This window comes from Lichenostomus cassidix, chromosome 5 (assembly GCF_008360975.1).
Source record: "Lichenostomus cassidix isolate B80296 chromosome 5, HeHo_3.0, whole genome shotgun sequence".
NCBI classification, from domain to species: Eukaryota; Metazoa; Chordata; class Aves; order Passeriformes; family Meliphagidae; genus Lichenostomus; species Lichenostomus cassidix.
Window position 1 is genome coordinate 38,054,997 of NC_139486.1, and position 13,639 is coordinate 38,068,635.

At 56.1% G+C, this 13,639-nt stretch overlaps 1 protein-coding gene across 4 annotated transcripts; it reads right to left on the reverse strand.

Moving 5' to 3' along the window:
- Nucleotides 1–533: 533 nt before the first annotated feature.
- CHST1 (carbohydrate sulfotransferase 1) lies at nucleotides 534–13,181 on the reverse strand. 4 transcript variants are annotated; one of them, XM_085062431.1, is made up of 2 exons: nucleotides 13,043–13,181; nucleotides 534–2,523 (listed from the first exon to the last, which is right to left on the reverse strand). In XM_085062431.1, exon 2 carries the CDS (start codon nucleotides 2,477–2,479, stop codon nucleotides 1,220–1,222), a length of 1,260 nt encoding a protein of 419 aa, XP_084918557.1. In that variant the 5' UTR covers nucleotides 2,480–2,523; nucleotides 13,043–13,181; the 3' UTR covers nucleotides 534–1,219. The 4 variants fall into 4 exon arrangements, with proteins under 4 accessions (XP_084918557.1, XP_084918554.1, XP_084918555.1 ...); XM_085062428.1 differs by lacking the exon at nucleotides 13,043–13,181 and adding an exon at nucleotides 9,617–9,800; XM_085062429.1 differs by lacking the exon at nucleotides 13,043–13,181 and adding an exon at nucleotides 9,289–9,535.
- Nucleotides 13,182–13,639: the final 458 nt, after the last annotated feature.

Below are 13,639 nucleotides of genomic sequence, written 5' to 3' on the forward strand. Positions count from 1 at the left end.
CAGGTGTCTTGCTAGCAGCTCATGAAGGAATACTTGTGTATTGCCAGGATCATCTTGTTTGTTCATTTTCATTCTGGCAGTTTCATGACCTGCACCAGAGCACTTTCCCTGTCCTCCAGGGCAGGGCATGCCAAACTGGCAGCAGCACGGTCAGACATGGTAGGGGGGCAGCCTGATGGGGCAGGGTTCACTGTGCTGGTGCCATTAGCACTCCGGAGCCAGACACTTCAGCAAGTCCCGTGCCCCCAATGCAGAGCAACAAGCTTTCAGGTCAGTAAATTAACCACGGGTTCTTGCTTTTGGCTTAACTGCTTGCATTTTGACACACTTCACATGCAAACATGCACATGCCGGAGGAGGTGGCTGCAGCTCGCTGCTGCCCTGGGGGCTGTGGTGTCTGCTCCCCCAGCCTTGCCCCACCCGCTCCCAGCCTCGAAGGAGTCAGGCAGACCGGGAGATGCTGCTCTTTGCCTGGTGGTGGCATCCACCCCGGTATACTCACTGATGTCTTTCAGTTGAAGGTCACCCCCAGGTCGGTTTTATTGCACTTTTATTTACAGAAAACACAGAAATAAAGCATTTAATGTGTTGGGCTTTTACCAAACCACCCAAACACTTTTTTTCCCTTTTTTTTTCTTTTGTGGGTTTTTGGCACAAAGAAATATCACAGGTGTTACCAAACAACCATGTAGGAGCAGCTGACAACTGCCCAGTCCAGTAACAGGACTTAAACAGACAGACATGTCGCACTGAGATCAAAAACAAGGAGGTTGTTCCACTTTCAGCTTCCAGTCTAACCTGCTCATTGGGGGCAGGGGGAGTTATTCTGGAGGGGATGACACCATCCATAAATTATATTTATATTTACCTCTTACATTGTAAAAGTAAACAGTGCAAAAGTACAGTACCCCAGATACCCTTCGGTTTGGAAAGCTTGAAGGTTGCTTTATACATTTTGTGTGTTTTGTAAACATTGTTACCCATCCAGAGTTCTAGCTCTTGCTTGGAGAGACCCAACTCCTCTTGGCATCCACAATGTATTGAGGGGCAGCAGTCACTTCCCCTGGACTCGGCCATTGAGATTCCTGCTCAAGATTTAGTGCAAATTTTGGAGAGAAAAAGACAAGAGAGAGAAAGAGGGGGAAACAAAATGAAAGAAAATAAAATAAGGCATCAGTTAGAAACAGTCCGCATCAAAACCAGGCCCCTTGGGGCTGCCTTAGGAGAAGGGCAGGAAGTCTCTCTCCTCCACGAGGCTGATGGAGAGGTTCTTCAGCTCCTCCTCAGAGCCAGCAGTTTTGTAGCCGAGCTGTGCCAGCACCTGCTGGCAGGCGTGCTGGGTGAACGCCACGATCTCGTAGGACAGACGGAAACGCCACTTCTCCGCCGTCGCCGCCGAGTTGCGCACCGTCCCATACTTGTGTTTGGAGGAGGACCTGTCTCCTCGGGTGTTGTTCTGTATCCAGCGCTCAACGTTGCTGTCCATGGGGATGCCCAGGAAATCGTAGATCTCCTCAGTCTTTTTCATGGGGTTCCTGGCCAGGTCTTCGTACCGCACCAGCATGTACTTGCCCTTGAGCCATGGCGGCCGGTTGAGGCCGGTGGACACAGAGTTCCAGAAGTCCTCGCACACCGTGGTGAGCTGGGTCACGTCCAGGTTGTACGGCTTCCTGCCAGTGCCGTCCCAGATCCTCCACAGCCTGTAGGTGTCTCGGAAGGTCTCACTCCGGGATGCCAGGATCCCCCGGGGGTCCCTCACCAGCTGGATGACCTTCAAGTTCAGCCGCGGGTCCTCCACCAGGGCCCGGAGGTCACTGACCTCAGGCACCCGTACGGTTTTGATGGCCACGTGGCCGTGCTCTCTGCAGGACTCAGTGGCCAACGTCAGGTTCAAGGTCCCACACTTCTTCACGCAGTCTCCTTCCTCCAAGTGGAGATCCACAGCTCCCAGGGACTCACATACAGGTGGTGAGCACAGGGCCTTGCTGGCTCCCCTGCGGAAGAGGCGGTCGGTGGTGTGGTTGACAGGCTGGGGCTTGATGTAGTTCTCCAGGAAGTAGAGGTCGCAGTCATACAGGCTCCTCAGCAGGTCTCGGCTGGCGCCCAGCATGACCCGCCTGTCTGTTGTACTCTTGCTCTGGGTCAGCTTTGGGATCAGGGTGTACTGGACATGGTAGAGGGGCTCAAATAAATAGAAGACATCGAAGTGCTGGTTGAACAGCTGCCCAACAAATGAGGAGCCACTGCGGGTGGTGGCAAGGATGAGAACATGCGTCTTCCTGGAGAGGTTATATGGGAAAGTGGGATTCTCATCGCACAGCCTGTCAGCCACATCAGTGTCCTGGCTCAGGCTGCAGTTCACAGGATTAGGGATGGGGCAGCTGTGGAAGGACTTGGCAGTGAAGGTCCGGATTGCTGTGTACTGGATTGCAATGGATGCCAAGGCTAGGAGGAGTACAGCCTTCCAGGAACATTGCATGGCTGGTCACCTTCATGGAGCTTCTTCACAGGTTGTCTTGGTGTCTGCAACCCAACAGAGAAGTCACAGGTTGAGCATGGACTGCCAAGTATCCAACTGCTGCAGGTACCAATAAATGCCCTCCTAACGTATGTCTATCGGTCATAACCATGTGAACCCCAGTCACACACTGCAGAGCCCCGTTTCAGACAAGAGAAAGAACGGGCAGAGGCTGGCAAGCCTGGAGAAACACATCCAGCCAGGACTTCAGCCCCATTCCTTCCAGGCTGGGGGTGTACATAAATCCTGTGCCCCATGGCTCACGCCACGTCCTGCAACCCACGCAGGGGGATGCTAGAACCTGGCGGTGACACTGTCTGTGTGTCTCCATCCAGCTGCTGCAAACCCTCTTCCCCAGCTGCCTTATGAGTCACTTGTCACCCCATCAGCCAGTGCCTTTGTCCACAGTACAGGAGCTGTGGCAGGAAAAGGTCAAGGAATGGTGCCATCTTGTCCCCATCCTTTCTGTCCAGCTATCAGGATAAGGCATGGCCCATCCAGGCCAACAACCTCCTGCTTGGGAGAGGGGCAATGTCTCTCCTGGAGCTGCAAACCTCTTTGCATAGAGGTCCAGCAGCCAGCTCCGTCTGTCAGCCTCTGGGGATGAGCAGCAGCAAGAGCTGTGCCCTCAGCACTGAGTTCGTGGGGCTGGTAAGATCCTGCTCCACTCCGGGATTCAGGGCTCTCCTATTCTGAGCACCTGAGGGAAAAGACAATACTACAAAGGAGGAAGCATGAGAAACTGCATCTCTTCCATACTCTATTGCCAACAGGACAGCGGCAGAAGCCCTTGGCAGCAGGGTTGGGCGCAGGGAAGAGTGGGGTTGTAGTTGCACAGGACAACTTCAGTGGTGCTAGCCCTGCCTTGCTGGTGCCTGCACATGGGCAAGGGTAGGGGAAACTGAGCAGGATGCTCGGGATGCTCGGGGACTATGAGGTGGGGAGTACCCATCATGCTTGGGAAGCTGCCACACTGCTGGGAAGGGATGTAACTGTGGTGGTGCTTCAGTATTCCCCCATGTTCATACACTGCTTGCTGCTCTCCAAAACACAGACATTTCACATCCACACACTACTGTTCACAGGGAGTCGGTGGGGCTGGGAGGCAGGAGATAGCAGATGCATCCCAGAAACTCCAAACAAGCTAAAACACCTGTGTGTGGGAGACACACCAGTATTAGGAATGGTTTTGAAGCTCCCCTGCGCCCACTTCCCCGTATCCATCTTCCTTCCATGTCCCCCCTCCCACAGTATGGTACATTCACCTGCTCATCCACCTCAGGCAAACCCAAGTATCTCTCCTCCTCAACCAGCAGAGCCCATCACTGCCATTGTTTCCTCCTCCCTGCTCTCTGTGGGTCCCCAGGGAGAACAATATGCAGGGCCCAAATTCATGGTGAGTGCTGGTCCCCTGCTAAGCCCCAGCACATGGGTCACTGTGGGTGGGACTGTCAGAGCCACTTCTGTTGCTGCTTGGATGAGGTCTCCGAGGGAGAGCAATGGGCTGGCGATGCATTTCAGAATGTGAGGGCTGTTCTAACCCAGAGCACACTGAAACCCCTGATGGGCCTGGGACAGTGCAATGCTCCTGGTGTGTGGTCCCTACAGAGCCTATGGCAGCTGGCACGGTGTGTTGTTCCGATATCCTCAAATATTACACTCCCCAGAGAGACCCTGTCACCCAGTGAGTGACACCAGGAGAACAACTCAGACCTGCAGGTGAGTAAAAAAGCTCCTTACTTTAATTAATATTTTTATTATTTACTAATTGCCTCAGCCGATTTGTGGAGGCAGGAAGCTTCAGAACTATCAACCCCAGAGATGTCTCACTGGGAGCAGGGGTTTAGCGCAGGACCCCAGTGCAGGGAGTCTGGCACAGCTGCTGCAGACAACCCCCTACCAGCGCTCCCTGTGCCTGTGCACTAAGAGCTGTGCTTTAGACCCAAAATGATGCTTTGAATACAGGTTGCTTTCACCAGGAGTGCTGCCTGCCTGGGATTGTGGCACATGGCTGGAGGACCAAAGTCACAGATGCTTGGCTATTGCTGCTGCTGGAATGGGGTTATCCACCCTGCCAAGGGGAAACCTGGCCCTGGTGTCCACATGAGATATTCTATCCCTTGGATAAAGTGTTTTTCCAGGTCTGCTAAGGCAGAATGGGACAGGAGAGTCCCTGCTGGCATATCCCAGCTCAGATGCCTTCTGCATGCTGCCTAGGTGGGAGCTGCAGTGGGAATGCTTTGCTGTGCTCTAGTGATGGCCAACCACACTGCATCCCTCATACACAACCTCAGCTCCTACTCTGCTTCACTGCTGATGGATGCTGGAGCAGACACAACTCAGATTATCCTGGTTGTCGCAGAAACCTGCTGCTGGCTCCCCAAAAGAGGCAAACCAGAGACCAGGTGCCTCCTTGGTCCCAGTTCCCACCAGATCACTCACTGGCTGCGAGCATTTCAGATTCTCCACCCACACTGACCCATCTACCTTTGAAATGTCCCAAGCTGCGGAGGGGAAAAAATGGGGAGTTGATTCATCTCCTTGACTGAGCAAGTGCTAAACCACAGCCCAGCTTCAGCTTTGGCTGCCCCTTGATACCCTTGGTGTGTGCCCTGCCCATCTGCTGAGCTGCAGCCAGGGAGGGGAAGGTTTTGGGAGAAGGCCTCCCTCCCTGATGTCTCATCTGTGGCCTTTAAGGCCAGCCAGAGCCTCCTCTCACCTCCCCAGCTGGCTCTCCTGCCTCCTCCCATCGCTGCCTGTCCCTGAGGGGCTGCAGTTCCTGTTCAATCCAGCCCTGGGATCCAAGGACAGTGGCAACTGGCAGCTGGGTGCTCTGGAGGAGCTCCTGGGGCAGCAGAAGCACACGGCACCTGGGAGCTGCCAGGACAACTGAGATCACTTTTACTCCCACTGCCCCTTGTTATCTGTCAGACAGAGCCAGGCTGGTGTGAACACCTGCCAAGGAGGAGCTGTGCCAGGCTCCACACGGCTCAGAGCGGGCAGGCTGAGCAGCCAGCATGCCCCAGGAGGATGTGTCCTGCACACAAGCACAGCAGGACAGCTGCTTGCATTCCCATTCCTGCCCCGAGGGACCTGAAACTGGCCTGCTCCTCTTCAGGCGCTGATACCCAGGGCCAGCAGTTCAGACAGCAGCTGGAAAGAGGGCCATGCCCCCGTGGGGCTGCATCCTGAGAGTCCTGTGTGAGACATGGATTATTTTGGCTCCTCACCCACAGACCATGGGAGTCCTCCAAAACACTGGCCTCACAGACATTTCTGTGCTAGAAGTGCTCTCAGCTGAAATCACCCTCTGCTCTGTCTCCAGCTCAGCTCCACCAAAGATGATGAGAAATGCAGCCCAAGGGTGGGAGCTGAGTTCAGTGTGTCACTCCAGGCAGTTGGGACTATGAGATGGAGCACGGCGTGGGGGTACATCACTCACACCTTCCAGCCTCTGGCACTGCTGCTACTGCAAGGGGCCTGCCAAAAGGCACATGGGCTCTTTTTGCACTGTGCTGGGGTCACCACTGCCCCTTTCCCAACCCCTAACCCCCTGTGGTCACAGCATGTCAGCACTCTGCTGCCTTGCTTGCATTTCTGTCCAGCTGCCTGCAGTTGCACTGAGACCAGGCTATCCACAAGGGATACACAGCATCCGGCAACCTGCTCTAAGTGCAGCAGGAGGCCAGATAGTGCCTGGCACAGGGACAGGAGCATTGTCTGTGGGAAGAGGAAGGTGCTGAGCCTTTCCTCTCCCCTGCCCCACTTCCCGCAGCCTTGAGTCTGGAGGAAGAGAGAGGATGGGCGCAGGCTGTGCAACCTCCCCCCACCCAGTGCACCTGCCAACAGCAGTGGATGCGTAATCACCTGCCTTCCTCTTCCTCCTCCTCCTCCACTGACTCCCAGCACTGCTCTGGAGGAGATGAGCAGGCGAGAAGCCAGCAAGACAGCCCAGGAGCACTGGGGAGATCGGAGATGATGAATTAAGCTGAATGGCATCTGTGACTCACGGGTGCAGGGAGCAGTGAACGTGGCCGGCCAGCCATTGTGCAGCAGAGACCAGGGACTCCTGTTTTGGGAATGGTCTTCCTGGCTTTGATGGGAATGACCTGCTTTTAGAGCCACGCAGCCAGGCCATGTCACTGAAGGCTGCACTGGCAGCTGAGTTCAGGCACTGCCAGGCAGGCTGGAGTCTGCAGGGAAGTTGCAGGGGTCAGTACGACTCACAGGTCTTCTTTCCTCCAAAAGCAGCCAGGAGTTATGCAGGGCAGTGCCTCACAGCACTGTGGCACTCTAATCCCCATCAGGTGCTCCCACAGCATCTCCACATGCGCAGCTGCCCTGACTCCTGCCCCAAGCCTTCCTTGCAGGTTCCCTTGCTCCCCAGAGGCGGCCGCTGTGTTCCGGCAACTCAGGGGTGATGGCAGCCTTAGGCAGGAGCCCTTGCAGTTACTGATCCTGTCATAGCTGTTCCCAAGGCTCTCTCACAGGACAGTCAAAAAAAACCCTGCTCTTTTTGGTTGCCTTCCAGGCTGTCCCCATCTCTCAAAAGCTCCCCAGAAGCTGTACCCTCAACCTGGCTAGGCTCATTCTGAGCTCTCTTGCCCCTGCTAGGGAAATCTTTCTGCTTCTCCATGGCAGGGAGGAAGGGAAAAGGGAATGGAAGAAGGTGTGAGGGTCTGTGCAACACAGGTGCCTGCGCCTCGCCAGTCCTTCCCGCAGGCCTGCCTGGTGCCAGTCCAGCTACCGGCACCCTCTACCCCCAAAACCCATTCCCGCCAGCAAGGCTGTTTCCATGGAAACGGCAGAGTGACTCAGGACTTTGGGACCAGCTGGAAAACACAACTGTGAGCAGTGATCGCCTGAGAAGTGCCGGGGTCTCGGTGCCAAGAGGACGGGTGGATGGCTGCGGGAGCGGGCAGGGCTGCCTGCCCACCTGGGCACAGGGACACCGGCACAGAGGAGCACACGGCACGCCCTGCACAAGGCCGGGAGCTGTAAGGAAAAACCCTTCTCTTGACACAAGTGAGACTGCAGCACGCTCACCAGGGGACACATCCCGAAATGTGCCTCATGGCAGACAACCCCTCTCCCGCCTTTCCCCTCCCCTGCCCAGAGACCCACGCATGCACAGTCACCCAGAGAATTCATAGCACCAACTTCAGCTCCTGCTCAGCCCTGCGCCTCTGTCCCCTGCCCGGCAAGTAACACCCCTGCATGCCTTGCCCAGGGCAGGATGGCTTGTTGAGGGCTGCTGGAGAGGACAAGTGGCAGCCAGCACCCTGAGGTGCCTCCCTGCTCAGCCAGCAGCTCCCTCCTGCAGCCCCGCTCCTCCCCACCTTCACACCCAGGCAGAAGTTAAGTCACAGGTTTTCAAAACAATTCTCAGCCAATGACCCACTGGCACAGGACCTGCCACTTCCCAGCGTTCTCCCACTGAGCAAAGCATTTATCCCATAAAACAACATTGTGGCCACTGAGGCAGGGAAGACAGGCTACTGGTGGCATGCAAGCATCCCACTTGGTCGCAGTGGCTTAGTCATGCTGTTGGCTCTGAAAAGCCTGGCAGACACCAAACACGCCTGTGGACCACCCACCCTGGGCACGGGCTGGCTGGACCCCACCACTCCCCAGAGGAAAGAGAGACCACTGAGAAAAAGCAGCGCCGAGCTGGCCCCCGTCCCCACCTCGCCTCCATCCCCTCACCACAGGCGCTACTTGACTTTGGGCACCACCAAAGTGGCACACGTGAGCAGGGCTGGCCTCTGTCCCCAAGCCTCCCACTCAGCAAGCCCCACCAACACAAGATCCTGACGTGGTGGGAATGAACCATCAGCCTTGCCTCCTCTTCAGCCGTACAGCACTAGAGCTTCCTTACGGTCACAGCTTCAAATGCCAGCTGGGAACTCGTGCCCTCCAGCTTCCTCGTGGAGGAAGGTGTGCCAAGAGGAGAAACTTCGTGCCCCCAGACTCGTTGTGCTCTTGCATTCATCACCTCCCCGAGCACTTTTCTTACGATAAGGCACAGGACTCCTGTGCTCAAAGCCACCCTGGCATGTCCCCTGTTCCCCTGTCTCTGCCCATTCTCTCTGCATTTCAGAGGGACCAAAAGATCCTTTAACACCAGAAGATTACTGCCCACTTTGACCAGCACTTAAACAATCATAGGACTTTCAACGGGGAATCCGTATTTTCCCTACTGGCACACAGCATACACATTTTCAGTTAATTAATCCCTATCAAGTAATGCCAACCCCAGCCGGTCCCAGAGTTTTCTTATCGCAATATCCACCTGTGCCTGTTTATCCTTCATCTGCTGAACTGCATCTGCCTCTTCCCGAGGATGCAAACGCCTCAGTAAATCAAATACAGGAGGTTTTTTGCTCTCCACCTTCCCCTGAGCCATCCACCAGCCTGCTGGTGCCTGCTCACTCCTTCCCAGAGCACTCCCTGGCAGGAGCTGGAAGGCTCTTTTCGGATGAACGCGCTCATTCACCCCCTCAAAACACTCTTTGCAACGTCCCCAATCTACGGCCGCGTCAAGAGCCCAAACCTCGAGCCGCACAGCTTTCCCGTAGGACTGCTCCATGCTATGGCGTGCTTGCACCCCACTCTGCGAGGTCTCCTCGTCAGCCTGCGCCCTCACGGCAGGTTTCTCAGACCGCCCGGAGGTCTGACGGCAAACGCCGGGGCATTCGCTCCGCCGGCTGGCGCGGCTCCGCGGCCGGGCAGGGCATCTGGCCTCCCTGTGCCACCGGGGACTTACCTACTTGCTCCAGGCTGCAGTTCCTCGCCCGACAGCAGCCCAAGTTTCTCGGCAGCTCGTTCTGCCGGGGCTCTGGGGCCAGGGCTGCTGTCCCCGCGCCGCTAAGGCAGCCCCGGGCGCCGGCTCCCCCTGGGCGCTCGCAGCCCGGGCCGGGGTCCCGCCGCAGCCGGGCTGGGAAGCGGCAGGAAAAGTCCTTCCCGCCGCAGCGGGCGACGTCTCGCTGCCTTGGAAAGTTGGTGGCGCGGAAGGGGTTACGAGAGAGCCCCAGCCCGCCGCCCCCGGGCACTCCTGCCGATCTGCGCCGCTCTCCCCCCACCCCCAGCGCCCCTTACCTGGCGGAACGCCGCGGCGGGCTGCCCCCCGCATCCCCGGCAGCGGCTCCTGGGGCGGGGGACGCCGAGCCCGGCCCAGCCCGGCCCAGCCCGGCCCGGCCCGGGGGCGGCAGCCGGCGGAGCTCAGCGGGCGGCGCTGCGGGGGCTCATCGCTGCCCGCACTGCCGCCCTGCCCTGCCCGCCCGCGCGGGCACCCGCCGAGCGGGGCCGCCTCTCCACGCCCTCCGCGCCGCGCCGGGCGAGGGGCGGGCGGGCGGCGAGGGGCTGCGCCGCTCCCCTCCCTTCCTCCCTCCTTCCCTCCCTCCCTCCCTTCCTCCCTCCGCCCGGCAGCGCGCACGGGCGCACGCAAGCACAGCGCCAGGCACCGGCATCGGCTCCGGCAGAGCCTCCGCGCCGCCCCGTGCTGCCCGCACCTCACCGCGCCGCACCGCGCAGCGCCCCCCGCTCACCCCAGCCCGGCCGCCGGGCTCCCCGGCTTTGCCGAGCAGGAAACTCCCCGTTTCCTTATTTACCTCCCCGAGGTGCCCGGCCGGAGCGGGCAGAGCCCCTCCCGTCGCGGGGGCGGGAGGGGGGCCCGGTGAGGCTCCCCCCGTGAGACGTGTCCCCCAGGCTGGGTGCTGGCAGGGACACGGGGATCCCTGCGCACCGGCTGGGTGCGGGGCAGCGGGTACCTCACACCCTCCTCTCGCCCTGCTGCTGGGGTACCCGCAGCCCCTCGGGCCCTGCCGGACTTGGTAGCGATGATGGTGCACATTCATTCCCTCGTTTTCCGGTGGCCTTTGCTCATCAAAAACAATATTGTCATGGGGACTGGTTCTCCAGCGCCAGGAATCCTCCCTGCGCCACCTAAGCCAGGGCTCACCGCCACTGTCAGGGACCAAAACCATCCTCAGTGGTGCCAGTGCCAAAATACTGGCGCGTGATGACACCTTCCCACCATCCTGACCACCTAGGAAGGTGGAATAGGACAGAGGCAAAGAAGCACAGGAGTGTGTCAGAGCAGTTGAAGTGGTTGTGCTCTGACAGTCACATTCCTGCTTTTGCTTCTGTTCGACCCCTTGAAACAGGTCAGACATTTAGTTTTGGCAACTTTGAATGTTTCCCTTCTGTCTAGCGCTTGCCAACTAAACTGCATTTTTCATAGTTTAACTGCAGCTCTGCTGAAATGGCAGCTGCCAGCAAAAGATATTATTCTGGAGATGCTACAATGGATATTCATTTTTTATATCCCTGTTTTATTTGGGGCATATTTGGAGCTGCCTGGGCACTGGGCACACCAGTTTTCTTCTTACATCCATGCGAGCAACATCTATCTCCTGAAAAAACCCTGAGCTCTACAAGGAGCTGCCTCCCCAGCTGAGGGATTTCCAAATCTTCACCTCTGATTCTAGGGCTTGCAACGTGTAACTGTGGGATCACAGTAGCAGCATGTTCGGCAGCAGCTCGGAACTACACTTGGCAGAGAGCAGGCAACGAGTAACAGTGGGGCCCAGGTCTCTGCGCTGCGCTTGTGTCAAGAGAAAAATAAATCCCTGGGAAAGCTGGTCTCGCCTCCACTCTCCAAGGCCTGCCAGGCTGCGACACTGAGTTCAGAGATTGCCTCTAAAACTCGGGCAGCACAACGGCAGATTGTCACGTCTGTTGTTTAGCATTTTGGACTTACATTTGCTGTTTTAGGAGTATCCAGATCTTGCATCCAGATCTTGTCCAAAAATACTGGTATTTTTCAAGTTTTTTACAACATCCTGACAGCCCTAGCCCCCTTAATCTAATTTTAGCAAACTTTGTGGGGATCTTATATTTATAAACAGTTGGTGCTTAAATATTATTTCCCTCACCATAGCAACAGCTCCCCATTGTAGCATTCATTATACGGTGCTATTGCATTGGTGTATCCCTGTTTGGAGTGAGAAAGCCCTGAAGCCACTCGCTCTCTCTCTTGTTTTCCTACACCTTGCAAAGGACAAGGACTGAGTCTCCTGCCTGTCTCACTCTTTCTGGAGCTGGGAAAGAGCCATACCACCAGCTGCTGCTGGAAACAAGCCGGTGGCCCTGGGGTTTGTGTTGCTGGTGCTCGTCAGGTGATGTGCTGGCTCAGGCCATCCCCTTCCTGCTGATTCATCTGCCATGTAGCCCACCTCGTACCTGTGAGCCCACAGTAGCTGTGCAATAGCCCTGAGTGCCACCCCCGTGTGGCTCACAGGCCTTTGACAGCTCCAGGTGCCCAAGGCATGCACCTGATGTGTGCTCCCACTTACTTGGCACCTCCAGTGAGCGGTGTGGAGGAGCTGGGAGCAGGCATCCAGCTGGCTGTGCTCCGTTTCCACTGGGAGCCAAGGCACTGGAAGTGCAGGAATGGCAGGATTTCAAGGAGTTTGGCCAAAGGGGGCATAAACCAGTCCAGGGAACAGTGCCAGGAAGAAAGGGCTCGCAGTAAGAATATGAGAGCAGGCAGTCACCTGTGTGCTTCCCAGTCTTTCCAAGGTGTAAGGGTTTGCTCCTGTCTTACACATCACTGAGACTGCTCTGAAGTACATCTGCAAAATCCAGGGTGTCCCACAACTTGGAACAGTCTCAGAGATACTTGGACTCGCACCTACAGGTGCTGTAGAGGCTGTCTCATGAAAAAGAAAGCAATTTGAGAGAATAGTGAAAAAGAATGAGGTATAAAACCAGCGCTGAAGGACAAACAGATGCTTCTGATTATTTCAGCTGGGCATGACCATGTTTTCTTATGCTGCCCTGGTATTTTAAGTGTTAATCTAGAGATGTTGTTTGTTAGAAAGTTTACATGTTACAGCTCTCTATCACTGACCGTTGAGTATTAAAATATTAATTAGGCTCTGTGGTGTGTGTTTGTGGTCAGTTTGCTTTCAGAGGGAAGGACTGCTGTGGCTGTACCTCACCCTCATCAACAAAATTTGAATCTGTTTAAAAGGCGTCATTTTTCCCCTGTGTGGCTCCAGGTGGGAGAGCAGAGAGGCTGCTGGTGGCTTGGTGAGTCAAGGAAGCTCACCTTGTAAATTTTCACCGGAGCCAAAATGCAGTTTGAAAATATCCAATTTCCATGCTCGTCAGCAACAGATTTCTGCAGAAGATTTGTATTTTCTCTTCTTAAGGCTCAAAAACCCTACCTTAACAACATGTTTGGGAATATATGTAATAAAATATCTGTGTGGCTATTAAGGTGATATGAAGGTTACTGTTCTAATCAGTCCAAATGCAGTCGGGAGCAAAGTTACAATTCCGCCAGTAGCCTGGCCACATTACACACCCCGTACACGCTGCAAAACACCGTTAACATAAAAAGCAATGCATTAAGGCACATAAATTTAAAGGCAAACTAATAGAAAACATCATTTGTGTGCTTACGCGTGGCATTTTGAAAGTCTGTGTCAGATGGCAGCGTAGTGTTTGTAAACCCACCTGCGTGCTCCGTGTTTTCTGTGCCGGAGGAGAGGAGGCTCTCCCCGGGCTGCAGTGCCGGCAGCCGCTCCGGCAGCAGTGCAGACACCCTCCCGCCTGGCTCGGGCTCTCCATGCTGGAAGGAAGCATCTCTCCGGACCGAGAAGGTAGAAACTTTGCTGCCCCGCAGGCCAAGTATGCTCGGGGGATGGGGAGGTGTGTCGCAGAGGAAGAGCTGCTGTTGGCTCGCCGGCGGCCGCTCGGCAGCAGCGCGGCTCCGGCTGGGGCATTGCAGCAGGCTGGGAGCCGCGGGAGGGCTGCGGCGGAGCGGGGCTGCCAATGCCTCTTGCCTGCCCTGGGGCTCCCTTCGAAGGGCTGTGGGGTGCAAGCCTGCCTTCGAGGAGTTTCTAAAGTCTGCCAGAGCCCGATGGGGTTGCTGAAATCGTTCCTAAGCCCTGCAGGAGTGCCAACTGAGATTTCTCAGAGAGTGATTTTTTGATACCTTGATCTTAAGGGACAAAGGGTCTTGGGGACACCTGACTTTCAGAAAATAGTCTTTCTCATTGGCCTTCATGTAGAAGCTTTAACAAAATACTTGAGACTTATCATGCTTCTGTA